General features: G+C 40.3%; 1 protein-coding gene across 3 annotated transcripts; it reads left to right on the top strand.

Moving 5' to 3' along the window:
• ZNF630 (zinc finger protein 630) lies at positions 1,161-23,635 on the top strand. 3 transcript variants are annotated; one of them, XM_013990881.2, is made up of 4 exons: positions 1,161-1,539; positions 20,855-20,981; positions 21,232-21,327; positions 21,510-23,635. In XM_013990881.2, the coding sequence occupies exons 1-4, from the start codon at positions 1,204-1,206 to the stop codon at positions 23,231-23,233; spliced, it is 2,283 nt and encodes a 760-aa protein (XP_013846335.2). In that variant the 5' UTR covers positions 1,161-1,203; the 3' UTR covers positions 23,234-23,635. The 3 variants fall into 3 exon arrangements, with proteins under 3 accessions (XP_013846335.2, XP_013846334.1, XP_020936045.1); XM_013990880.2 differs by having other exon boundaries at positions 1,161-1,791; positions 21,510-23,626; XM_021080386.1 differs by lacking the exon at positions 20,855-20,981 and having other exon boundaries at positions 1,163-1,791.

Here is a 27,079-nt window from a genome sequence, read left to right as displayed (position 1 = left end):
GGCCCATCTGCTCAGCCCTCCTCACTCCCCATTCTGCAGGCTTTTGTAATGAGGTTTTTTTTTTTTTTTCTTTACTAATACTTATAAGCTTTCTGCTTTTGCAAAACAAATATTTCCCTTTTCTTTTCTTCCTTTTGGCTTTTTAGGGCCACACCTGCTGCATATGGAAATTCCTAAGCTAGGGGTCTAATTGTAGCTGTAGTCGCAAGCCACAGCCACAGCCATGTGGAATCCAAGCCGTGTCTGTGACCTACACCACAGCTCACCGCAACAACAGATCCTTAACCCACTGAGTGAGACCAGGGATTGAACCTGCATCCTCAATGGATACTAGTCAGATTCGTTCCCACTGAGCCACAACAGGAACTCCCAACATTTCCATTTTCAAAGCCTCTCTGGATTGACTTTGGAACTGGGCCACGATTCCACCATCAGAGCCCTCCTGGTTTGACCTTGAAGTGAACTTTTTGATAAGTTTTCTCCATCCATAAACCCTGGTGGGGGTCTTGAACCCTAGGATATTCTTAAATACTGCACCATCAGGGATCCTCTATCTTGTAGATATAGAACTTATGCATTTGTTAACTATTCAATTCTGTTCTGGGCTGACTTCAATCTAGCGCTTTGTTAGGTTTTCTAAAATCGATGCCCCTTAGGTTTTACCTTGAACCTCTGACTCTATTAACTCAGTTTTTGTTTTTTTTTTAAACGGTAGCACCTGCGGGCTAGGGCTCCAATCCGAGCTGCAGCTGAGGGCTACGTCACAGCCAGGGCAACACCGGATCCCAGCCGCATCTGCGACCTAAGCCGCAATTTGCGGCAACGTCGGATCCTTAACCCACTAAAGGAGGCCAGGGATCCAACCCGCATCCTCGCAGAGACAACTGTCTGGTTGGGTCCTTAACCAACTGGGCCACAACGGGAACTCCAACTCTTTCAGATTTCCAATGGGGTGCAAAAGGCCGCCCGCTTTAAAGGACGTGGGCAGAAAGCCTAGGCTGTGATTGACAGGAGGGGGCGGGCCCTTCTGTGTTCGAAGGAGCCAATGGAAGACCAGGGACGCAGAGAAGTCAGGGCCCTGACTGAAAGGAGGGGGCGGGCCTTGACCTGAGGAAAGAGCAATAGGAGGGCAGGAGGGCGGTGATAGGCTCCGTGTGGCGCGCACGGAGCGTGTTCTGAGTTCCCCAAGCGAATACAAACTTTATGTTAAAGTATTCTTCCTTTTTTCCAGATGCTTTGGAAGTGAGGTTCCTCAGAGCAGCCTCTGAGGCAGTGCTTCCACTATCTGGCCTTAGCACGCCCCCTCTCCCCCCACCGGGTTCCCACCGAAGGCCGCAGCAGGTCGCATCGCCACGCCTTCGCTCAGGAGGTGCCTCTGCTGACGGCCGAGAACGCCCATTCTCCCGCCCGGGACAGTCGCGGCGCTCCCGAGCCGCACACTGCTTTCGAAGCACCGGTTCCGAATATTCTGCCTCGGAAATATCACGGGCTCCAAAACGCCTATTTCCCCTGGCTGGAATGACAGCCTCCAGAAGCAATGTGAGGCACTAGCCACTTCCCGGCCGGTACCCGCGTTGCTGGCGCAGAGCGAATGACGTCATTTTGTTACTGGCAGAGCTGGGCTCGGCGGATGGTTCTGAGCGGGCAAAAGCTAAGCGAATGCGCCATCCAGACCCACCGAAGAGGGCTGGAAGGGGAAGGGATTTTCGGGGGATGTTGAGCCCATTTGTGCAAGCTGGGAGCCCGGCCTGGCTTGAGAAGGAGCTTTTGGGTCCTGAGAGCAGAGTCAGGGTGAGGGGCCCGGCTGAGTGATGGGGGGCTGTGTGGTCAGTGACGGGGTCTTGTGGAAGGACGAATGAGGGGGTCCTTTGGACTGAATGATGTGAACATCAGTGATGGGGAGTCTGTAGGATCAGGGATAACGGTGTGCGGGATATGCGATGGAGACTTTATGGGGGGGGCGTGAAAGAGGATCTGTGAGGTGAGCAATGCTGTCTGTAGGGGGAAAGATGGGATTTCAAGGGGACGAATAAAGGGGGCCTATTGGGTGAGTGAAAAGGGCTCTGGAGTGAGTGAATCTGTCGAGTGAGCAATAGGAGGTCTGTTGGGTGAGTGATGAGGGTCCATGGGTACAGGAATGGAAGTGTGTAGGGTCACGTTGGGATCCTTTGGGGTGGTTCTTTGAGATCAGTAATACATCCGTGAATAAACAAAAGTCCCAGCCCTTGTGGTTTCGATATTGTAATGGAGGAGTCGGTCAGTGAGGATTTGATTTATGTTTCCCTAGTGGCTACCTTTTCATATATGTATTGATCTCTTCTTGGAGATCCTGTTTTGCGAGGTGCCTGTTCAGACCTTTTGCTCATTTTTATATTGCATTGTCTGCCTTTTCCTTATTGATTTGTAGGAATCGTTTTCATATATTCAGATTCCACTCTTTTATTGGTGATACGTGTTTTGCAACTATCTCATTTTTTGGTTTCTCTTTTTCATCTTGTGGCTTTGAATATTAAGACTTTAAGGAGTTCCCATCGTGGCTCAGCGATACTGAACCTGACTAGTATCCATGAGGATGTGGGTTTGATCCCTGGCCTTACTCAGTGGGTTAAGGATCCCGCATTGCTGTGAGCTGTGGTGTAGGTCACAGATGTGGCTTGGATTCCTTGTTGCTGTGGCTGTGGTGTAGGCGGGCAGCTACAGCTCCAATTCGATCACTAGCCTGGGAACTTCCATATGCCCCGGGGTGTGGCCCTAAAAAGACAAAAAAAAAAAAAAAAAAAAAAAGATTTTAAGTTAATTTTAAACTGTAAAGCACGATGTAATTTTAACGTTTTCTTATTCTTGAGTTAAAAAACAATGTCATCTGTAACTTAGAAGGAGAATTAATTTTGTAGAGCATCCAGAAGCATACTGAGGGTTGCATCTCTGAAAACCGTGGTGTCACAACAGCTAGGGAGTTGTTCTCTGCTTTTTGTTTTGTTTTCTCTCTCTCTCTCTCTCTCTCTTTCTTTCTTTCTTCTTTTTAGGACCAAACCCACGGTATAGGGAGGTTCCCAGGCTAGGCATCCAATCAGAGCTGCAGCTGCCAGACACAGCCACAGCAACACCAGATCCCAGCCGCACCTGCAACCTACGCCACAGCTCACAGCAATGCAGGATCCTTAAGCCACTGAGAGAGGCCAGAATCAAACCACAACCACATGGTTACTAGTTGGATTTGTTTCTGCTGCGGGACCACAACGGGAACTCCTGCTTTTTGTTTTCTTACCACCTTGCCCTCTAATCACTGGCTGTGTGCTCTTAGACAAGTTACTTTCCCTGTCTAGGCCTCAGCATCCTCTCTAGGAAATGAGGATGATGGCAAGGCCTCTCCTGTGAGGCTTGGGGTGATAATTAAGTGAGTTAATACCTGATTATTACCTATTCACTATTTTGTAGCACTGATCTTGTATATATTTAATGGATCTTCCATGAACTCAAGGTTAGAGCTGTTCCTATGATACCCAAGAAAATCCAATGAAAGAAATTAAACACCAAGTAATAAGATTGTGTCAGGTAGAGTTGAGCCTTGGAAGGCCCCAAGCCATGCTAATATCTTGGGGGATGGAAGTTTGTTTGTTATTAGACAGTTGGAGGCATGACCTTGTGGCCTGACTCTTCCTCATTTTGTGGCTATTTTTCCAAGCCATTATCTTTATTTCCATAGTACTACATAGTTTATGGAAATTTTTAAACATTCCCAAAAATTGAGGGAACTGTATAATGAACCCCCCTTATGCACATCATGCAGCCTCATCAATCATCAACTTATGGCCGATCTGTTTCATTTAGACCAGCGGATGGAAAACTGCAAGCAGTGGGCCAAATCTGGCTCATTGCTGTTTTTATACAGCCATAAACTAGGAATGGTTTGCACTTTTTTTTTTTTTTCTTTTTAGGACTGCAGGTGTGGCATGTGGAAGTTCCCAGGCCAGGGGTCGAATTGGAGCTACAGCTGCTGGCCTACACCACAGCCACAGCATCGAGGAATCTGAGCCACATCTGTAACCTACACTGCAGTTTGCAGCAACACCAGATCCTTAACCCACTGAGCAAGGCCAGGGATTGAACCTGTGTCTTCATGGATACTAGTCAGGTTCTTAACCTGCTGAGCCACAACGGGAACTCCGGTTTGCACATTTCTTAATGGTTGGAAAAAAGTCAAAAAAAGGATGATATTTTGTTGTATATGAAAATGATGCAAAATTCAAATTATAGTACCCACAAATGAAATTTTATTGGAACCCAGCCAGTGAGCTTAATTGCTTTGTGCGTTGTCTATGGCTGCTCTCAACCCGTAACAGCAAATCTGAGTAGTTGCTGCAGAAGCCATAGGCTTCACCATTCTGAAGTATTTGTTATTTGGCTCTTTACAGAAAAAGTTTGCCAACCCCTAACCTAGACCACCCATTCATTTCTTCCTCCAAGATTTTTTCCTTTCTTTTTAATTGAGGTATAACATAAAATGCACAAATATTAAGTATACAGCTCATTAAATTTTACATATATATTCCTTATTATTTCGAAACAAATCCCAGACATATTGTTTTATCCATAAATACTCCATTATGTATCTGTAAAAGATCAGGACTTCAAGGTCTGTATCATTATTCAAGGTAAGATAATTATTAACAATAATATCTTCAGAGCATCAGTAGTTAAATTCCTTAATAGCAAATATCTACCCAGGGCTCAAATTTTAATGATTATCACAATGATTTTTTTTTTTATCTGTTCAAATTAAGCTTCCAGACAAGGTTCATACTTCATATTTGGGTGCTGTTATTTCTTTCTTTCTTTTCTTTTTTTTTGGTCTTTTTGCCTTTTCTAGGGCTGCTCCCTCGGCATATGGAGGTTCCCAGGCTAGGGGTCGAATCGGAGCGGTAGCCACCGGCCTACGCCACAGCCACAGCAATCTGAGCTCTGATCTGAGCTCGCGATCTGAGCTCTGAGCGGCGTCTGTGACCTACACCACAGCTCCTGGCAACGCCAGATCCTTAACCCACTGAGCAAGGCCAGGGATCAAACCCACAACCTCATGGTTCCTAGTCGGATTCATTAACCACTGCGCCATGATGGGAACTCCGGGTGCTGTATTTCTTGAGCCTCTTAATTGTCTATAGTGTTACTTTTAGTGATTACCTGCCTTTCCATCCTTTTGAGGACATTTTCTCAGTCCTCAGTGCCTAGGCATTTAGGTTATTTTCAACATTAGGGCATTAAAGACAAAGCTGTGATGAAGGTTCCTGCAGTTAAATCTCTGCACACATCTATGATTATTACCTGAGGACAAAGTTCTAGAAATGGAATTACTGGTCAGATGAGAACCACGAGTTTTCAATGAATGAACAAGCAACATACTTCACATCCAGCTACTGAAGTGTGGATAACCCAGCTTGGTCTCTGAAGACTCTTCTATATCTGCCCAACCCAGATTGCTTTCTAAAGAGGAAAAGAAAATGATTGAGTCCCAGATAAGTTGTTTATTTGTTTCCCACTTGGTTTTCTCAGGATAAAATGGGAAAGGGCAATTAGGTGAACATAAGAATTAGATAAATTTAGAGGGAATAGAAGATCAAGATGCAGCTAAAATTGCTGTGAAGGTATACAGATCATCTTTTCTTACTACATATAAAGTGAGCTAAACACTCTCTGTGAGCTTCCTGGAAGCCACAGTGAAAAGGGCAAACAATCAGGTGATTTGCATTCGCCATCAGGAGAAATCTGTTCATCACTCATATCCTCAGTAAGTCAAGATTTCTGGGCCTTGAGCCTAAGAAATTTTATTGTTAAGTTTTCTTAAAGGGCAGTGGTTTTCAGCTCACTGTGCTATCTTGTTCCAAAGAAGCTGTTTTTAGTTAAAAATTTCTGGCAGAGTCTAGGAATGTGCGTGGTTTTCTGGTTCTCTGTGGCTCCTCTGCTGTCATCTCAGTGTTTGTGGGGTCACGCTCTAATTCAAGGGCATCTCCTTTGCTCTTCCAGTTGAGTTTCTATTATTTTTTTCTCCTTGCAAGGGTAATGTGTATGTGGGACAAAGAATGTAAACCATATAGCAAAGTAAAAAAATCAGGAAGTGAAATATCTCCGCAGTCTAACTTCTGCCTTCTTCCCTGGCATAAACGGTATTATGTAGTTTGGGGATGATCCTTCCAAACTCTATTATTTACACATTTAACCTACTCTATATGTGTAGGTGCGTATGTATAAATATGTGTGAGAGAGCATATTATTTTCATGTATTTTCCTTAACCACACCAAAAACACACCATATTTTCTGTTATGCAACTTTTTTTTTAACCTCTTGGTGAAATATATCCAATAAATGTAGCTTGAATACATTTTATTGTAGAAATTTCAATTTTGAACATGTACAAAAATAGATTTTTTGTTTTGTTTTGTTTTGGGCTGGGTACATGGCATGCAGAAGTTCCTAGACCAGGGACTGAACCTGCAACATAGCAACCCAGCTACAGCAGTGACAATGCTGGATTCTTCTTTTTTTTTTTTTTAATATTACTTTTGCTTTTTTCTAATCTGGTGAAGTTTATTTAATTTATTTATTTATTTATTTATTTATTTATTTATTTATTTATTTATGTCTTTTTGCCTTTTGAGGGCCGCTTCCCACGGCATATGGAGGTTCCCAGGCTAGGGGTCGAATCGGAGCTGTAGCCACCGCCCCACACCAGAGCCACAGCAACACGGGATCCGAGCCGCGTCTGCAACCTACACCACAGCTCACAGCAACGCCGGATCCTTAACCCACTGAGTGAGGCCAGGGATCGAACCCACAACCTCATGGTTCCTAGTCGGATTCGTTAACCACTGAGCCACGACGGGAACTCCAATGCTGGATTCTTTTTTTTTTTTAACCATTAAATATTTTATATAGCATAATAAAAAGAATAACTTAACTGGTAAGAATAACAAAAATAATATACCCTCTGAAAATAAGTAAAATATAAAATGCATAAATTGGTTAATAAACAGTGTAACTATATAAATATGTCCTCACGATTGTTACTTCTTATTGATTCTTCAGTATAGGCATTACACCATTCTAGGTGATGTGATAAACAAAACATTATAGACCTTACATTGTACCATGGAGAGAAATGGTTATTAATAATACGATTGTAGAATTGTATTATTTAATTGTACAGTTGCATTATTTAATTATAATTATCATAAATTCTTTGATGGAGAGGAAATCAGAATCAGATATAAGAAGACTTCAGCATTTGAAGAATGATGTCAAATGATTCCCTTCATGGTGGATTATGCACTTATTTACTCTGAGATATATTTCTTCTCCAGAGATTCCTTGTTTGTGTATCAATTGCAGATTTTTTGTTTGCAGTTATTCTGAAGTTTTAATATAAGCGTCTATATGTATATGAGATTGTTTTAAGTTGTCGTTCTCTTAACTGCAAGTTCATCTCCAGTGTCCTGCATTTGTACCCACCTCTTCTCATGATTCCTGATTTTGGTGGTATAATTGTGCATGGATGATTTCGTATCTTTACTGAATATATACCTTCACTGGTGAGCCTTGTCATTTGTGGAATTTTTGTTTCCTGTTGCTGTAGAGAAGTTCCTTTAGTATTTGTTGTAAGGCTGGTTTAGTGTTGCTGAATTCTCTCAGCTTTTGCTTATCTGTGAAGGTTTTGATTTCTCCTTCAAATCTAAATGAGAGCCTTGTTGGATAGATTAATCTTGATTGGAGGTTTTCTTCCTTTCATCACATTATCATGCCACTCCCGTCTAGCCTGCAGAGTTTCTGCTGAAAAATCTGCTGATAACATTATTGAGGTTCCCTTGTATGTTACTTGTTTCTTTTCCCTAGCTGCTTTCAAGATTTTCTCTTTGTCTTTAATTTTGGTCAGTTTGATTAATATGTGTCTCAGTGTATTCCTCCTTGGGTTTATTTTATATGGTACTCGTTGTGCTTCCTGGATTTGAGTGAGTGGTTCCTTTCCCATGTGAGGGAAGTTTTCGGCTATTATCTCTTGGAATATTTTTTCTGTCCCCTTCTCTCTCTCTTCTCCTTCTGGTACCCCTATAATACAGATGTTGGTGCATTTCATGTTGTCTCACAGTTCTCTGAGACTCTTCATTTGTTTTCAGTCTTTTTTCTCTTTTCTGTTCTGCATCTGCAATTTCCACTAATCTGTCCTCCACCTCACTTATTCGTTCTTCTGCCGCCTGTATTCTGCTGTTAACTGCCTCTAGTGAATTTTTTATTTCAGTTATTGTATTTTGCATCTCTTCTTGTTTAAGTTTTATATCTTGTATCTCTTTGGTCAGTGTTTCCTGTACGTTATCCATCTTTGCCTCCAGTTTATTTCCAATGTCTTGCATCATCTTCAGCATCAACAATCTAAAGTCTTTTTCCTGGAGGCTGAGAATCTCCTCATCACTTAGCTGCTTTTCTGGGGTTTTTCCTTTCTCCCTCATCTGAGTTATAGTTCTCTGTCTCTTCATTTTTATAGGTTTTTGGTGTGGTGACCTTTTTACAGATAATAGGGTTGTAGCCTCTCTTACTTCTGGTGTCTGCCCTCCTTGTGGCTGAAGTCATTATGGGGGCTTGGTGTAGGCTTCCTGATGGGAGGGGCTGATGCCTGCCCACTCACTGGTAGGTGGAGCTGATTCTAATCCCTCTGGTGGGTGGGGCTTAGTCTCTGGATGGGATTAGAGGCATCTGTGTGCCTGAGGGGTCTTTAGGGAGCCTGTTTACTGAGGGGTGGGGCTGTGATCCCACCTGGATTATTGTTTGCCCTGGGGCTTCTCAGCACTGACTGACAGGTGGGGCCAGATTTTCCCAAGGTGGCCACCTCCAGAGAAAGGCACAGCTGCTGAATATTCCCAAGAGCTTTGCTTCCAATGTTCTTCCCTCACAGCAAGCCACATTCACCCATGTTTTCCCAGGATGACCTCCAAGAACTGCAGTCAGGTTTGACCCAGATTCCTATGGAGACCTCGCTCTGCCCTGGGACCCAGTGCACGTGAAAGTCCGTGTGTGCATTTTAAGAACGGGGTCTCCGTTTCCCCCAGTCCTGTGGAGCTCCTGTGCACAAGCCCCACTGGCCTTCAATGCCAGATGCTCTAGGGGCTCTTACTCCCAGTGCCGGATCCCCGCACGTGAGGGTTTGATGTGGGGCTCAGAACTCTCACTCCTGTAGGTGAGTCTCTGTGAACCAGTTAGTTTTCACCAATGCTGGATTCTTAACCCACTCCCCCAACATAGATGTTAGGGAAGTCCTTTGTACTTCTCAGCCAGCTACAAATTTTATCATCAGGTGGCCGGACTTGCTTTATCTAACATGTGTCTCCACATACCCCTATCATCATTGCTATCATCATCACCATTGTAACCATCATCATCACCTAGCCAGTCCCTTATTAATATTTTGCTTAGGATTTTTACTACTATGCTCATGAGACATGCTGGCTTCCCATTTTCCTTTCTTGTATTATTCTCATCATGTTCTGGCATCACAGTTATATTGGCCCCATATAACAATTTGGGAAGTATTATCTGGAAGAGTTTGGGAAGGTTAGTATTTTTGTTTTCTTACATGTTTGGAAGAATTCTCCAGTGAAGTTATTAGGGTGTGGAGTTTTCTTCATAGGTAGGTTTTATTTTTTTAGTTTTTTAATATTTTTTTTGGTCTTTTTAGGGTCGCACCCATGGCACATGGAGGTTCCCAGGCTAGGGGTTTAATCAGAGCTGCTGCCTCTGGCCTATACCACAGCCACAGCAATGCCAGATCCATGCCACATCTGTGAACTACACCACAGCTCATGGCAACACCGGATCCTTAACCCACTGAGTGAGGCCAGGGATTGAACCTGCAACCTTATGGTTCCTAGTTGGATTTGTTTCTGCTGCACCACAACGGCAACTCCATAGGTAGGTTTTAAATTATGAATTCAATGTATTTAAAAGATATAGTACCATTCAAATTACCTTTTTCTTTTTATGTTGGATTTGGTAAATTGTGATTTTCAAGTAATTTGTCCAGTTTGTCTAAGTTAGGGGTCAGTATAAACTTTTTCTCCCCCCCCCTTTTGAAAGTGTTTAAAAATCTAATGAAGAGGGTAAGATAAATACACAAATTGGAGTTCCCACTATGGCACAGTGGGTTAATGATCTGGTTGTCGCTGTGGTGTTGCCAGTTTGATCTCTGGCTTAGTGCAGTGGGTTAAGGATCCAGCATTGCTGCAGCTGTGCCCTAGGTTGCAGCTGCAGCTCAGATTCACTTCCTGGCCTGGGAACTTCCATATGCTGGAGGGGCGCCCAAAAAAGAAAAAAACCCCCACATATTAATAAACACAGGATGTGGTAATAAATATGTTATGAGAGAGATACAAGCAAAACATTGACCAAGGTTAAAAAAGGCAAAAACCTAACAACAGTGAGTAAAGTGTTAACTTCTCTATATTCCACTAGACTAGACCACTCTTAGCATGTCCAGTTCCCAATACAAAATAGGCATTTGATAAATGTCTTTTTGAGTGAACAAAGTGACCATGTCTCTTCCCAGGCCTCAACAAGCTGCTAATGACCTAGTCTACAATTCTTTCTTTCTTTCTTTCTTTCTTTCTTTCTTTCTTTCTTTCTTTCTTTCTTTCTTTCTTTCTTTCTTTCTTTCCTTCCTTCCTTCCTTCCTTCCTTCCTTCCTTCCTTCCTTCCTTCCTTCCTTCCTTCTTTTTTTTTTTTTGTCTTTCTGCTATTTCTTGGGCCGCTCCCGCGGCACATGGAGGTTCCCAGGCTAGGGGTCGAATCGGAGCTGTAGCCACCAGCCTACGCCAGAGCCACAGCAACGCGGGATCTGAGCTGCGTCTGCAACCTACACCACAGCTCACGGCAACGCCGGATCGTTAACCCACTGATCAAGGGCAGGGACTGAACCCGCAACCTCATGGTTCCTAGTCAGATTCGTTAACCACTGCGCCACGACGGGAACTCCTATTCTTTCTTTTTTAAAATTGAATTTTATTATCATTATTATTATTTTTTAGGGCTACACCTGCAACACATGGAAGTTCCTGGGCTAGGGGTCAAATTGGAGCTGCAGCTGCCAGCCTATGCCACAACCTTTTTTTTTTTTTTGGTAAACTTTTTCTGTAGATGACCAGATGGAAATATTTTTGGCCCTGTGGGCCATATGGTCTCTGTTACAGTCACTCAGATCTGATATTGTAGGTTGAAAGCAGCTATAGATAATATGTAAATCAATGAGCATGGCTTCGATGCAATAATATTTTATTTATGGACACTTTAAAGTTGAATTTCATATAATTTTCACATATTACAAAATATTCTTTTTACCTTTTTTTCCAACCATTAAGAGTGTAAAAACCACTCTTAGCTTGTGGGCCAGATTTGGCCTGTGGACCATACTTTACTGTCCTCTGATCTGCATTCTCAAATTTCTTGTCATAAAATAGGTCATAGTATCCTTTTGCTATTCTTTTAATGTTTTTAGGATACCAGCCTCTTGTTAATGGTCCTTTTTTATTGTTTCTAGTTTTTTTCTTTGATTAGTAATAGTAAGAATAATAAAAATGATTACAGCCACTGTCTTCTGAAGGCTTACTGTGTGCCAGGCACCATTATAATAAATTTTAATGGAATTAACTCATCTAATTTACCCAGGAATGCTTTGTGCTAGGTACTATTATTAATAATCCCTATTTTTTTCAGATGAAGAAATTGAGGCATGGCTATATAGTTCTGGCTAGTATATAGTCTAGCCAGAACTATAAAGTGTTGAAGTCATAAATAAGGAAACAACCTTATAAATACATCTTTGTGTATTTGTCAAGCACTTATGGAGGCCAAATTCTTAGACATGAGTGTGCTAGGTCAGAGAGCAAGCATGTGTAAAATTTAAAGAGTATTTCTCAAATTCTATTTTTATTTTGAGTGTTCAGTTTCTACATGTGGCTATAAATAATTTACTAGGAGGTCTATTTCCCAATATTTCCCCACTACCAGATAGCATTAGTGCTTTTCATTCTTGCTATTTTTATGGTTGAGCATTATATCTTATTTTCATTTGCTTTTCTTTAATGATTAAATGGGCATCAGCATATTTTCACACATCATTTGCCATTTTGTGTTTCTCTGCAAATCTCCCCTTCTTTACTTTTGCTTATTGCTTCCTAACACCTTTTTTGTATAAGTAATATGAATTTTGGAGTACATACTAAAATTTTTTTTGGCTGGGCGGTGATTTGTCTCTCAACCTTGTTGCCTGTCCTCGAGGGAAGGTGTTTTGGCCATGTTTCTTTCCTGCTGTATCCCTAGTGCTTATAACAGTGTCTGGTATTCAGCACGTGCTTACTGAGTGGATGAATAGTTTTTTCACTTAACAGTATATCTTTTTTAATAATACTTTTTATTTTTTCCATTAGAGCTGGTTTACAGTGTTCTGTCAATTTTCTACTGTACAGCAAGGTGACCCAGTCACACATACATGTGTACATATTTTTTTCTCACATTATCATGCTCCATCATAAGTGACTAGGAATAGTTCCCAGTGCTATACAGCAGGATCTCATTGCTTATCCATTCCAAAGGCAGTAGTTTGCATCTATTAACCCCTCATTCCCAGTGCATCCCCACCCCGGCAACCACAAATCTGTTCTCAATGTCCATGATTTTCTTTTCACTTAACAGTATATCTTAGAGATTGTTGCATATCTTTCTATGTAGAGTTTCCTTATTGCTTTTTATGGTTCCATATGGTATTTCCTTGTGGGGATTGAAGCTTAATTGATTCATCCAATCCCCCATGAGGCTGTTTCCTTTTTTATGCTATTATAAACAGTACTATAGTGCAGTACCTTCAAATGTGCTCTTTTGGTCACATACATGAAACTTTATATAGAATAATTTCTAGAAATGGAATTGCTACTCAGGGGATATGTACATTTAAAATTTTGATGGGGGAGTTCCCGTCGTGGCTCAGTGGTTAGTGAATCCGACTAGGAACCATGAGGTTGTGGGTTTGATCCCTGGCCTTGCTCAGTGGGTTAAGGATCCGGTGTTGCCATGAGCTGTGGTGTAGGTCACAGACGCTGCTCGGATCTGGCGCTGCTGTGGCTCTGGCATAGGCTGGCGGCTACAGCTCCGGTTAGATCCCTAGCCTGGAGACCTCCATCTGCTGAGGGTGCGACACTAGAAAAGACAAAAAAAAAAATTGAAAAAATTAAAAATTTTTGATGCATATCGCCAAATTAATTGCCCTTAAAATCTATTGTACCAGCATATACCCACAATCTGTGTGCTTAACATCTTCACCAACTCAGTAACTTATCAAACTCTAATCTTCAATAATATATAAAGGAAACATAATGTCTTGTTTTAATTTGCATTTCTCTTCATGTGAATGAAATTGAGCACCATTTTCCATGTTTAGAATTCTCATTTGCATTTCCCCTTCTGTGAACTGAAGGTCATGTCCTTTGACTGTTTTTTAAAAATGTTAAGTTGTTGGTCTTTTTCTTCTTGCTTTATAGGAGCTCTCTCTCTATATTGAGGACATTAGCTCTTTGTCCATCCTCTGGGTTGTGCATATATCTTCTCCCTAGTTCATTGCTTGTGCTTTGTTTATGATGTATTTTGCCATGCAATTCATAAAGTAGTCAAACTGATTAGTTCCCCTTTGTGGCATCTGTGTTTTATAGCATACTTTGTTAGAAGAGTCTTCTCCATTCTACAATTCTTTTTTTCTTTTTCTTTTTCTTTTTTTTTAATTTTAGTTTTCTTCAGGGCCGCACCTGCGGCATATGGAGGTTCTCAGGCTAGGGGTCTAATCGGAGCTATAGCTGTCGGCCTATGCCACAGCCACAGCAACACCAGATCCGAGCCACGTCTGTGACCTATACTACAGCTTGTGGCAACACCACATCTTTAACTGAGCGAGGCCAGGGATCAAACCTGCAACCTCACGGATCCTAGTCGGATTCGTTTCTGCTGTGCCACGGCAGGAACTCCTACAATTATTTTTTGAAAAACAAATCTAGCTCTCCTGTCTTTATTTTATGGCTTCTTTTTCTTTGCATAAATTTTTGCTAGATCTAAATTTTATTTTTGTGAATAGTATGAAATAGTGTATCCAACTTTTGATTTCTTTTAATAACTACCCAATTTTTTTATTTCCCCAATACATTATTTTTTTTCTACTGTACAGCATGGTGACCCACTTACACATATATTTTTTCCCCACATTATCATACTCCATCATAAGTGACTAGATAGAGTTCCCAGTGCTATACAGCAGGATCTCATTGTTAATCCACTCCAAAGGCAATAGTCTACACCTATTAACTCCAACCTCCCAGTCCAACCCACTCCCTCCCCCTCCCCCTTGACAACCACAAGTCTGTTCTCCAAGTCCATGATTTTCTTTTCTGTGGAAAGGTTCATTTGTGCCTTATATTAGATTCCAGATATAAGCGATATCATATGGTATTTGTCTTTCTCTTTCCGACTTACTTCACTCAGGATGAGAATCTCTAGTTCCATCTATGTTGCTGCAAATGGCATTATTTTATTCTTTTTTATGGCTGAGTAGCATTCCATTTTGTATATATACCACATCTTCCTAATCCATTCATCTGTCAATGGACATTTAGGTTGTTTCCATGTCTTGGCTGTTGTGAATAGTGCTGCAATGAACATGTGGGTTCATGTGTCTTTTTAAAGGAAAGTTTTGTCTGGATATATGCCCAAGAGTGGGATTGCTGGGTCATATGGTAGTTCTATGTTTAGTTTTCTAAGCTACCTTCATGCTGTTCTCCATAGTGGTTGTACCAGCATACATTCCCACCAACAGTGCAGAGGGTTCCCTTTTCTCCACACCCCCTCCAGCATTTGTTATCTGTGGGCTTATTAATAATGGCCATTCTGACTGGTGTGAGGTGGTATCTTGTGGTAGTTTTGATTTGCATTTCTCTAATAATCAGGGATGTTGAGCATTTTTTCATGTGCTTGTTGGCCATCTGTATATCTTCCTTGGAGAAATGTCTATTCAGGTCTTTTGCCCATTTTTCCATTGGGTTGTTGTCTTTTTTGCAGTTGAGTTGTATAAGTTGTTTGTATATTTTAGGGATTAAGCCCTTGTCAGTGGCATCATTTGAAACTATTTTCTCCCATTCTGGAAGTTTTCTTTTTATTTTCTTTTTGGTTTCCTTTGCTGTGCAAAAGCTTGTCAATTTGATTAGGTTCCATTGGTTTATTTTTGCTTTTATTTCTGTTGCTTTGGGAGACTGACCTGAGAAAACATTTGTCAGGGTGATGTCAGAGAATGTTTTGCCTGTGTTCTCTTCTAGGAGTTTGATGGTGTCTTGTCTTATATTTAAGTCTTCCAGCCATTTTGAGTTTATTTTCGTGCATGGTGTGAGGGTGTGTTCTAGTTTCATTGATTTGCATGCAGCTGTCCAGTTTTCCCAGCAATACTTGCTGAACAGACTGTCTTTTTCCCATTTTATGTTCTTGCCTCCTTTGTCAAAGATTAATTGACCATAGGTGTCTGGGTTTATTTCTGGGTTCTCTCTTCTGTTCCATTGGTCTGTCTGTCTGTTTTGGTACCAGGACCACACTGTTTTGATGACTGTGGCTTTGTAATATTGCCTGAAGTCTGGGAGAGTTATGCCTCCTGCTTGGTTTTTGTTCCTCAGGATTGCTTTGGCAATTCTGTGTCTTTTATGGTTCCATATAAATTTTTGGATTGTTTGTTCTAGTTCTGCGAAAAATTTCATGGGTACTTTGTTAGGGATTGTATTGAATCTGAATATTGCTTTGGGTAGTATGGCCATTTTTACCATATTAATTTTTCCAATCCAGGAACATGGAATATCTTTCCATTTCTTTACATCTTCTTTAATTTCTTTGATTAATATTTTATAGTTCTCAGCATATAAGTCTTTTATCTCCTTGTTCAGGTGTATTCCCAGGTATTTGATTTTTGGGGGGGCAATTTTAAAAGGTATTGTTTTTATATTCCTTTTCTAATATTTCATTGTTCGTATACAGAAATGTGACTGATTTTTGAATGTTAATCTTATGTCCTCCTACTTTGCTGAATTTGTTGATCAGTTCAAGTAGTTTTTGTGTGGAGTCCTTAGGGTTTTCTATATATAGTAGCATGTCATCTGCATACAGTGAGAATTTTACCTCTTCTCTTCCAATTTGGATTCCTTTTATTTGTCTGATTGCTGTGGCTAGGACTTCTAATACTATGTTAAATAAAAGTGATGAGAGTGGGCATCCTTGTCTTATTCCAGATTTTAGCTGGAAGGCTTTCAGCTTTTCTCCATTGAGTATTATATTTGCTGTGGGTTTGTCATAAATGGTTTTTATTATGTTAAGGTATGTTCCCTCTATACCCACTTAGGTAAGAGTTTTTAATGGCTGTTGGACTTTGTCAAATGCTTTTTCTGCATCTATTGAAATGATTATGTGGTTTTTGACTTTTCTTTTGTAAATGTGGTGTGTGACATTGACTGATTTGCATATGTTGAACCATCCTTGTGAACCTGGGATGAATCCCACCTGGTTGTGTTGTACGATCTTTTTGATAATGTTGTTGGATTCGGTTGCTAAAATTTTGTTGAGAATTTTTGTATCTATATCCATCAAAGATATTGGCCTATAGTTTTCTTTTTTGGTGGTATCTTTGCGTGGTTTTGGAATTAGGGTGATGGTGGCGTCATAGAATGTCTTTGGGAGTGTTCCGTCTTCTTTAACCTTTTGAAAAAGTTTAAGGAGGATGGGTATAAGTTCTTCTTTGTATGTTTGGTAGAATTCGCCTGTGAAGCCATCTGGTCCTGGACCTATATTTGTAGGGAGTGTTTTTATAATATATTCAATTTCATTTCTAGTGATTGGTCTCTTCAGTTGATCTATTTCTCCTTCATTCAGTTTTGGCAGTCTGCTAGTCTCTAGAAAGTTGTCCATTTCTTCTAGGTTGTCAAATTTGTTAGCATATAATTGTTCATAGTATTCTCTCATGGTTTTTTTGTATTTCTGTAGTATCCATTGTGACTTCTCCATTTTCATTTCTTATTTTGTTTATTTGGGTTTTTTCTCTCCTCATCTTGGTGAGTCTAGCCAGAGGTTTGTCAATTTTGTTTACCTTTTCAAAGAACCAGTTCTTGGTTTTACTGATTTTTTCTGTTGTTTTTTAATCTCTATTTCATTGATTTCCTCTCTGGTCATTGTGATTTCCTTTCTTCTGCTGATTTAGATTTTGTTTGTTCTTCTTTTTCTAATTCATTTAGGTGGTGGGTTAAGTTGTCGATTTGAGATTTTTCTTCTTTTTTGAGGAAGGCCTGTATTGCTATGAATTTCCCTCTGAGCACTGCTTTTGTGGCCTCCCATAGATTTTGAGTGGTTGTTTCTTCATTATCATTTGTCTCAAGGTATTTTTTTTATTTCTTTCTTGATTTCCTCATTGACCCATTGGTTTTTTAGTAGCATGTTGTTTGGTCTCCATGTAAGCAGTTTTTTCTCATTTCTTTTCCTATGGTTGATTTCTACTTTCATGACATTGTGGTCAGAGAAGATACTTGAAATAATTTCTGTACTCTTAAATTTGTTGAGGTTAGCTTTGTGCCCCAGTAAGTGATCAATTCTTGAGAATGTTCCATGTGCCCTTGAGAAGAATGTATATTCTGATTTTTTTGGATGTAATGTCCTGAAAATGTCGATTAAGTCTAACTTTTCTGTTGTGTCCTTTAGGATCTCTGTTGCCTTATTGATTTTCTGTCTAGAGGATCTGTCCAGTGATGTGAATGGGGTGTTAAAGTCTCCTACTATGATTGTATTCCCATCAATTTCTCCTTTTCTGTCTGTTAGTATTTGTTGTAGGTACCTGGGTACTCCTATATTTGGGGCGTATATATTGATGATTGTAATATCCTCTTCTTGAATGGATCCTTTAACCATTAGTGTCCTTCTTTGTCTTTCTTTATGGGCTTCGTTTTAAAGTCTATTTTGTCTGATATGAGTATCACAACTCCTGCTTTCCTGTCTTGTCCATTGGCATAAAAAATATTTACCCATCCACTCACTTTTAATCTATATGTGTCCTTTGCCCCTGAGTTTCTTGCAGACAGCAGATTGAAGGTTTTTGCTTTTTCATCCAATCTGCTACTCTGTGTCTTTTGATTGGAGCATTCAGTCCATTGACATTTAAGGTGATTATTGATAGATATGTATTTATTGCCATTTTAAACTTTGTTTTCCAGTTGATTCTATGTTTCTCTTTTCTTTTTTCAGTTGGATGGTTTCCATTTATTTTATGCTTGAGTACTTTTCTTTTCAGTTTTTGTGAATGTAATGTTGAGTTTTGATTTGTGGTTGTCCTGTTTTTTTTTAAGTATGTAATGCCTTCCTATGTCTGTTTCCTTAGCTTGATAGTCATATAGGATCAAATGCATCATTAAAATAAAAAAATGACCTACATTTTCTTACTTTCCTTCCCCACACTGTATGATTTTGATGTCTTTTTTTTTTTTTTTAATTTTTTTTTTTTTTTGGTTGATGTCTTTTTTTTTTTTTTAACATCTTCATGTTTAGTTCTGTATGTTGGCTTATTTAAGTGACTTCTTTCCAGCTGTGGTTTCCTCCATCCTAATTCTTCTTCTTTTTTAATTTAGAGAAGCCCTTTCAGTATTTCTTTTAGAATGGGTTTAGTATTGCTGTACTCTTTTAGCTTTTATTTGTTGGAGAAATTATTTATTTCCCCTTCTATTTTAAATGATATTCTTGCTGGATAGAGTATTCTAGGTTGCAAATTTTTTTCCTTTCAGCACTTTACATATATCTTGCCACTCCCTTCTGGCCTCTAGTATTTCTGTAGAGAAATCAGCTGATAGCCTTATGGGGGTTCCCTTACAATTAATGCTTTGCTTTTCTCTTGTTGCCTTTAGAATACTCTCTTTATCTTTAACTTTTGCCATTTTTATTATAATATGTGTTGGTGTGGGCCTGTTTGAGTTCAACTTGTTTGGGACCCTCTGTGCTTCCTGTATCTTGATATCAGTATCCTTTAGATTTGGAAAGTTTTCAGCCATAATTTCTTCAAATATATTTTCAATCCCCTTTTCTTTTTCTTCTCCTTCTGGAATTCCTATTATGCATAGATTGGCCTGCTTTATATTATCCCACTGGTCTCTTATATTGCTTTCTTGTCTGCTGTCCTGATTGGGTGATTTCCATTATTCTATCTTTCACATCACTAATTCATTCCTCTGCATTATTCATTCTGCTCTTTATTGCCTTTAACTCAATTTGTGTCTCTGAAAATGAATTTTCTAGTTTTTCTTGGCTCCTCCTTATATTTTCTAGTTCCTTTCTAAAGGAATCTGCATTATTGTTCATATCCTCTTAATTCCTTCAGTATTTTCACTTCCTCACTTTTGAACTCAAAGTCTGTCAGACTGCAGAGGTCTGTTTCATTGTTGACTGATTTAGGTGAATTCTCCTGTTGCTATAACTGGGAATAGTTTCTGAGCTTCTTCATCTTGCTTGGGTTTTTCTTTTTTTGTGAGTTTGGGGAAGCCAAACTGTAGTCTTGTAAGGCTACTTCTGTGCAAGAATAACCCTTTGTATTTTTTGGGGGGTTACTATTTATTTTTGGTGTGGGAGTTTGAATATTTGCTGTCTCTTTCTTTGGTGTAAGCAGGCTGTTATCCCCAGGATGCTCATTGTGTTTTCAGGGAGAAGGAGACAATGGGTAGGACCATTAGTCAATGCCTGGTCATTGGGCTCTCAATAGCAGCAAGGACCTGCAGGGATGTGGTGCAGGCTACTGCTAGTTGCAGGGCCCCAGGAAGTGGTAATGAGCTCTAGGCAGATCTACAAGGTGACCAGAGCATTTGACAGTAGCAGCAGCAGGGTGCGTGAGTTCCCAGGGGAGTGAGAGCAACAACAGCTTGTGTTCAATTGCAATGCCCTGCTCTGAGGTGATTGGAATCACAGGTGGTGCCTGTTCAGGGGCCCCTAGTGGGAGTGGGCCATAACCATCTCTAGAGTCAGTGATAACTGTGGTGGTTTGCCCCTGCTACCTGTAGACCATGCATGAAACAACCCATCTCACTTAGCTCACATAGGAGATGCTATACAGGCTGCTCCTAGTTGCAGGATCCTGGGAAGTGACAGAGATCAGGCATGTGGGTACTGCTTGGAGCGTTTGGCTGTGGCAGCAGCAGGGCGGGTGTGTTCCCAGGGGTGTGAGAGCACCAACAGGTAGTGTTCAGTCACAGTGCCCTCCTTCGTGGTGTCTTTGAGGTGAATGGGGCTACAAGTTGTGTCTGTTCATGGACCCCTAGTGGTGGTGAGACACTCCCACCTTTGGAGCCAGACATAATTGCGGTGGTTTGCCTCCACCTCCTGTAGACCATGCCAGAAGCACCTCATCCTGCTTAGCCCTCACAGGAGGTGCTGCACAAGCTGCTCCTAGTTGTAGGTTCCTGAGAAGGGACAGTGATCAAGTGTTGGGCACTGCCCAGAGTGTTTGGCAGTGGCAGCAGCAGGGTGACTACCCATTTTTGTATAATCTATCTTTTCCACATTTATTTGAAATGCCACCTTTATTATATATTAAATTTCCCACTTTATTTGCCTTGATTTTTTGACTCTCTATTCTGTTCCACTAATTGTTCTTGCTAATTGCAGGATTTTACATTGTTTTTCTCATTAAGTATGTTACACAAAGTGCAAAGTAGGGCTCCTACAGATGTTGCAGTGGTAAAGGTAATTGGAATGAGCAGATTGTACAGGAATATGCTGTTATAGGAACCCCTGACATTTGAGGATGTGGCTGTGAACTTTACTCAAGAAGAGTGGCAGCAGCTGGACCCTGCTCAGAAGACGCTACACAGGGATGTGATGCTGGAGATCTATAGCCATCTGGTCTCTGTGGGTGAGGGCAAATTCTCTGTGTAACAAAGAATCAAATCCTCTTTATCTCTGAGAGCTGTCAAGATCATGACCTTTATGATTTTCCATTAACAGAATGTTTTATAGTTTCAGTTTTTATGTTTACATTTTTCTTATATCTGGTATTGATTTTTGTGAGTTAAAGATCTGTCTTTGCTGGGAGGTCCCTGAAACTGTTTCTTATCCTCATGAGTTTCATAGCTGCCAAGGCCATTGTCATTTTCCCTTAACAGGGTGTTCAGGTATAAAACCAGACATAATCTCCAAGTTGGAACATGGAGAGGACCCATGGATCAGAGAGAGTGAGTTGCCAAGGTGGACCTACTCAGGTAAGTGAGATTTGGAGAGATGGCTAAGAGGACGTTTTCTTCTTCCCTGATATGAACAGCCTCTTTTTTTCCTTCAAATTCATCAGGTCTCCTTTTAAACATCCACTTTACATCAGTCACCCTCTTAGAACTTCTGTTCATTTCTGTTTCTTTATGGTGATTTTACCTTTTTCTTCTTTCAGACAGAGAGAAAAGCCCTGACTCTTTCCAGCAGATCATTTCTGGAGAATTTTCATTTCAAAGGGAAATATTGGAAAGAACCCCAAGGGATAATTCATTGTACTCTATCTTTAAAGTCTGGCATATTGATGGTCAGATATATAGATATCAAGGAAACCAAGGTAGAGCTTTGAGACAAATCACAATCTTCAGCCATGAGACAATGACCAAGAATAGAGGCCCTAAATTTAATACATTTGGAAAAATATTCAGTGGGTGCATAGACCTTGATCCTTCAAGTAAAACACTCCATCACTTTGATTCATGTGAAAAGAGCTTGAAATCTAATTTAGACTCACTGACTTGTAATAGGAGCTGTATAAGAAAGAACCCCATTGAGAGATTTGGATGTGGGAGACTACCTAGCTATAGTTCTTCCTGTTATATGCCTGAGAAAATTCACATCAGAATGAAATCCCATGGACCTAGTCAATGTGAAAACGTTCTCAGTCAAAAACAAGCCCATATTCAGTATAAGAAAGTTCAAGCTGTGGAGAAACCCAATGTTTGTAGCGTGTGTGAGAAGGGCTTTATTAAGAAGTCACAGCTTATTATACATCAAAGAATTCATACTGGAGAGAAGCCATATATATGCGGGGATTGTGGGAAAGCTTTCAGTGAGAAATCACACCTCGTTGTGCATCAGAGGATTCATACTGGGGAGAAACCCTATGAATGTACTGAGTGTGGGAGGGCCTTCTCCCAGAAGTCACCCTTTATTGTTCATCAGAGAGTCCACACGGGAGAGAAACCTTATGAATGTTTTGAGTGTCAAAAAGCCTTCTCTCAGAAGTCACACCTCATTATACATCAGCGAGTTCATACCAGAGAGAAGCACTTTAAATGCCATGAATGTGGGAAGGCCTTCTGTGAGAAGTCCCACCTTATACACCAGATAACTCATACTGGAGAGAAACCCTTCGAATGTACCGAATGTGGGAAGACCTTCCCTCGGAAAACGCAGCTTGTCATCCATCAGAGAACGCACACTGGAGAAAAACCCTATAAGTGTAGTGAATGTGGGAAAACCTTTTGCCAGCAATCCCACCTCATAGGACATCAAAGAATTCATACAGGAGAGAAACCTTATATATGTACTGACTGTGGGAAGGCCTTTTCCCAGAAGTCACACCTCACTGGCCATCACAGGCTTCATACTGGAGAGAAACCTTATATATGTACACAATGTGGAAGAGCCTTCTCTCAGAAATCACCTCTTATTATACACCAGAGAATTCATACAGGGGAGAAACCATATGAGTGTAGTGAATGTGGCAAAACTTTCTCCCAGAAATCACCCCTCATCATTCATCAGAGAATTCATACAGGGGAGAAGCCCTATGAGTGTACTGAGTGTGGAAGTGCCTTTTCCCTGAAGTCACATCTCATTATACATCAGAGAGCTCATACTGGAGAGAAACCATATGAGTGCAGTGAATGTGGAAAGACCTTCTGTGAGAAGTCTCTGCTAGTTGTTCATCAGAGAATCCACACTAGGGAGAAAGCTTCTGAATCTACTGACTATGGGATAACCTTTTCCTGGAAATCACAGATGATCACATACCAGAGAGTGCCCATGAGGGAGAAACCCTCCAAATGCAGTGACTGTGGAAAGGTCTTCTGTCACCAGAGACACTGCACTGGACATCAGAATCCACGTAAGAGAGAAACCTTATATACTTACTGATTGCGGGAAGATTTTTTCCCAGAAGTCAGACTCAGTGTGCATGGGGAAACTCACATTGAACAGAAATCTTCCGGGTACGTTGGACATGAAAAAAAATGTGACCAACATGGGAAAAGAATCTGAAAGCCAATGGATATGTGTATATATAACTGAGTCACTTTGTCATACAGCAGAAATGATCACAACCTTGTAAATCAACTATACTTCAATAAGATTAAAAATTGTGGCACCTCCTTAACTGCAGAAGACTCAAATATTCCTAAATATGTTTGATTATCCTTCTACAGAATGATTATGTTCAGGCCTTTAGAGTGTTTTCAGTACTGTAAATATGGGATGGATTTGCTCACCCTTAAAGTATTTCAACTCCCTTAGCAGAATAAACATGTCTGGAACAATTAACATTGCTTTCGTGTTTGATCTTTAAAAGTATAGAATTCTCCTATGAATATATTTGGATATGATGCATTATTTTGAAAACTATCTCTTTGTCATCTTTATTTCTTCATCTTTTCTCTGTTTAGATTATATATGTATTTATATTGATATATCTATCCATATATAGACACATGCAGTCTTTCTAATTTCCATAAAAATCACCCATTTCCTCAAGGCTGTTAATATATTTGTGAAATTTTGAGTAACATAGTCTCTTATGATTCACTTAGTTTTCTTTAAATAGTGATTATTTCTCCAGTATCATTTCACATAGAGTGTATTTGTGATTTCTTTTTCCTCAATTAGGGAAACTAATGCTGGCATTTTATTTATTTTACACCTCTCACCTAAGATCAGTTCTTTTTTTTTTTTTTTTTTTTTGTCTTTTTGCCTTTTCTAGGGCCACACCTGTGGCATATGGAGGTTCACAGGCTAGGGGTCTAATCGGAGCTGTAGATGCCAAACCTACACCAGAGCTACAGCAACGCGGGATCCGAGCCGTGTCTGCAACCTACATCACAGCTCACAGCAACTCCAGATCCTTAACGCACTGAGCAAGGCCAGGCATTGAACCCACAACCTCATGGTTCTTAGTCGGATTTGTTAACCAGTGAGCCATGATGGGAACTCCTAAGATCAGTTCTTATCTTTATATCATTTTCCTGTTTTCTGATTCATTCATTTGTGCTCTTTTTCATTACAGTCTTTCCATTTGCTTTTCTATTTTTTCTAACTTCTTTAGTTGAATGTGTAAATCAATATCACCATTTTTGGTTTATTTATAGATTGTATTTTGGGCTATGTATTAATTTGAGAACAATTTTTAGCCATTTGTGGTCTAATCTGAGGGCATTTTGCTTTGGGGTAGGCGAATCCTACTGTTAAGCCAAATTTTGTTAGTAGGTATTACCGATCTATTTAGTCTTAGATGTCCTAGCATGTTTCCTGTTATGCATCCTATTTTCATTGCTTTTATGTCTTTTAATCTTTCATTATGGGGCCCTGACTTCCTTGGTACTGCTTTGGATATGTTACTTGTGTCCCAGAGCATAGCAAAGGGAGGAATGCTTCTAAAGGATTTTCAGGAAGCTAACATAATCCTGATACCCATAATCTTGATAATCCATAAGACTTGGGAGATGAGATTTGAGGCTGAAAAGAAATATGATGGCAGGACTGTGGCTATAAATGTTGAGAGGAACTTTTTTTAAAAAAAAAAAACCAAAACTTTTCCACTTAATGCTGGGATTTAAGGTAGATAATTTCCAGTCTCTTGGGCAGAGGAGGTTTTATTTCTTTTATTTCTAGCTCATTCTTCCAGTGAGCATGACGAATTTTAAAAATTGAAGTATAGTTCATTTACAATGTTGTGTTAGTTTCAAGTGTACAGCAAAAATGATTTAGTTATACATCTATCTATCTATCTATCTATCTATATATATATATATTTTTTTTTTTAGTCTTTTTTGCCATTTCTTGGGCTGCTCCCGCGGCATATGGAGGTTCCCAGGCTAGGGGTCAAATCGGAGCTGTAGCCTCCGGCCTACACCACAGCCACAGCAACATCAGATCCGAGCTGCATCTGCGACCTACACCACAGCTCACGGCAACGCCAGATCCTTAACCCACTGAGCAAGGCCAGGGATCCAACCTGCAACCTCATGGTTCCTAGTCGGATTCGTTAACCACTGAGCCACGACGGGAACTCCTATACATCTATATATTTATCTATTTTTTTTTCAGATTCTTTTCCCTTATAGGTTTGCAGAGAAAATGGAGAAACTCAGGCGCTTTACTCCTAGGCACCATGCTGTTCTGGTGAGGAATCATGTGGCAATTATTATATAATGGTAATTACACCCGTGCGTGCACAGTAGAATAGGATGATGACCACCTCTTATGTAACAGTTTGGCAAATTGCCGGCTTTGTTCTATACCAGTATAAAAGGCGGCTGGGACTTCGCCCACCACCACTGCTTGTGAAGTCAATAAAGGTACGTCTGACCTACCTACCCACAGAGCCTCAGCTCTTTTTCAGGTTGCCCAAATCCAGATTGAACCTGCCTGGTCTCGAGAGACTGCAGTATTATAAAACATTGAATACTGTTCCCTGTGCTGTACAGTAGTTCCTCGTTGGTTATATATTTTATATATAGTAGTGTGTATATTTTAATCCCAAATTCCTAATTTATCCCCACCCCCCTCCCCTTTGGTAACCATAAGTTTATTTTCTATGTCTGTGCGTGGCTCTTTCTGTTTGGAAATAAGTTCATTTGTACTATTTTTTTTTAAGATTCCACATATAAATGATATCATATGATATTTGTCTTTGTCTGGCTTATTTCACTTAGTATGATAATCTCTAGGTCCATCCATATTGCGGCAAATGGCATTATTTCATTCTTTTTAAAGGCCGAGTGATACTCCATTGTATATATGCACCACATCTTCTTTATTCATTTCTCTCTCCATGGACATTTAAGTTGCTTCCATGTTTTGGCTATTGTCAATAGTGCTACAGTGAACATTAGTGTGCATGTATCTTTTTGAATTATGGTTTTCTCTGAATATATGCCCAGGAGTGGGACTACTGGATCATATTGTAGTTCTATATTTAGTTTTCTGAGGAACTGCCATTCTGTTCTCCATACTGGTTTCACAAATTTACATTCCCACCAAAAATGTAGAAGGGTTCCTTTTTTTCCACACCTTCTCCAGCATTTATTATTTGTAGACTTTTTGATGAAAAGCAAAAAAAAAAAAATCCATAAGAAAGAACAAAGAATCAAATCCATAAAACTTCATATTAAAATGATCAGACATAGGTTATAAAATACATACATACACACACACACACACACACACACACACACACATTTTTTTTTTCTCAGGGCCACGCCGACAGCACATGGAAGTTCCCAGGCTAGGAGTCAAATTGGAGCTACAGCTGCTGGCCTACAGCACAGCCACAGCAACACTGGATCTGAGCCGCATCTTTGACCTACACCATAGCTCACGGCAACACTGCCAGATCCTCAACCCACTGAGCAAGGCCAGGGATTGAACCTGCATCCTCATGGATACTAGTCGGGTTCTTAACCTGCTGAGCCACAACAGGAACTCCTCAAATAAGTATATATTTAAAGTAACAAAAGAGGGCATATTAGTTTGCTAGGGCTACCATAAGAAAGTACCAGATGGCTTAAACAAAAGAAACTTATTGTCTCACAATTCTGGAGGCTAGAAGTCCAAATTCAGAGTGTTGGCAAGATTGGTTCCTTCTAAGGGACTGTTAGGGAAGGATCTTTTCAGGCCTCTTTCCTTGGCTTGTAGATGGCTGTCTTCTCCCTGTATCCTTCACATGGTCTTTCGTCTCTGCATGTTTCTGGGTCTAAATTTCCCCTGTTT

The sequence above is a fragment of the Sus scrofa genome, chromosome X (assembly GCF_000003025.6).
Source record: "Sus scrofa isolate TJ Tabasco breed Duroc chromosome X, Sscrofa11.1, whole genome shotgun sequence".
In the NCBI taxonomy this organism is placed as follows: Eukaryota; Metazoa; Chordata; class Mammalia; order Artiodactyla; family Suidae; genus Sus; species Sus scrofa.
Note: the sequence above shows the minus strand (reverse complement) of the source record. Positions and strands in the feature narration are given on the sequence as shown.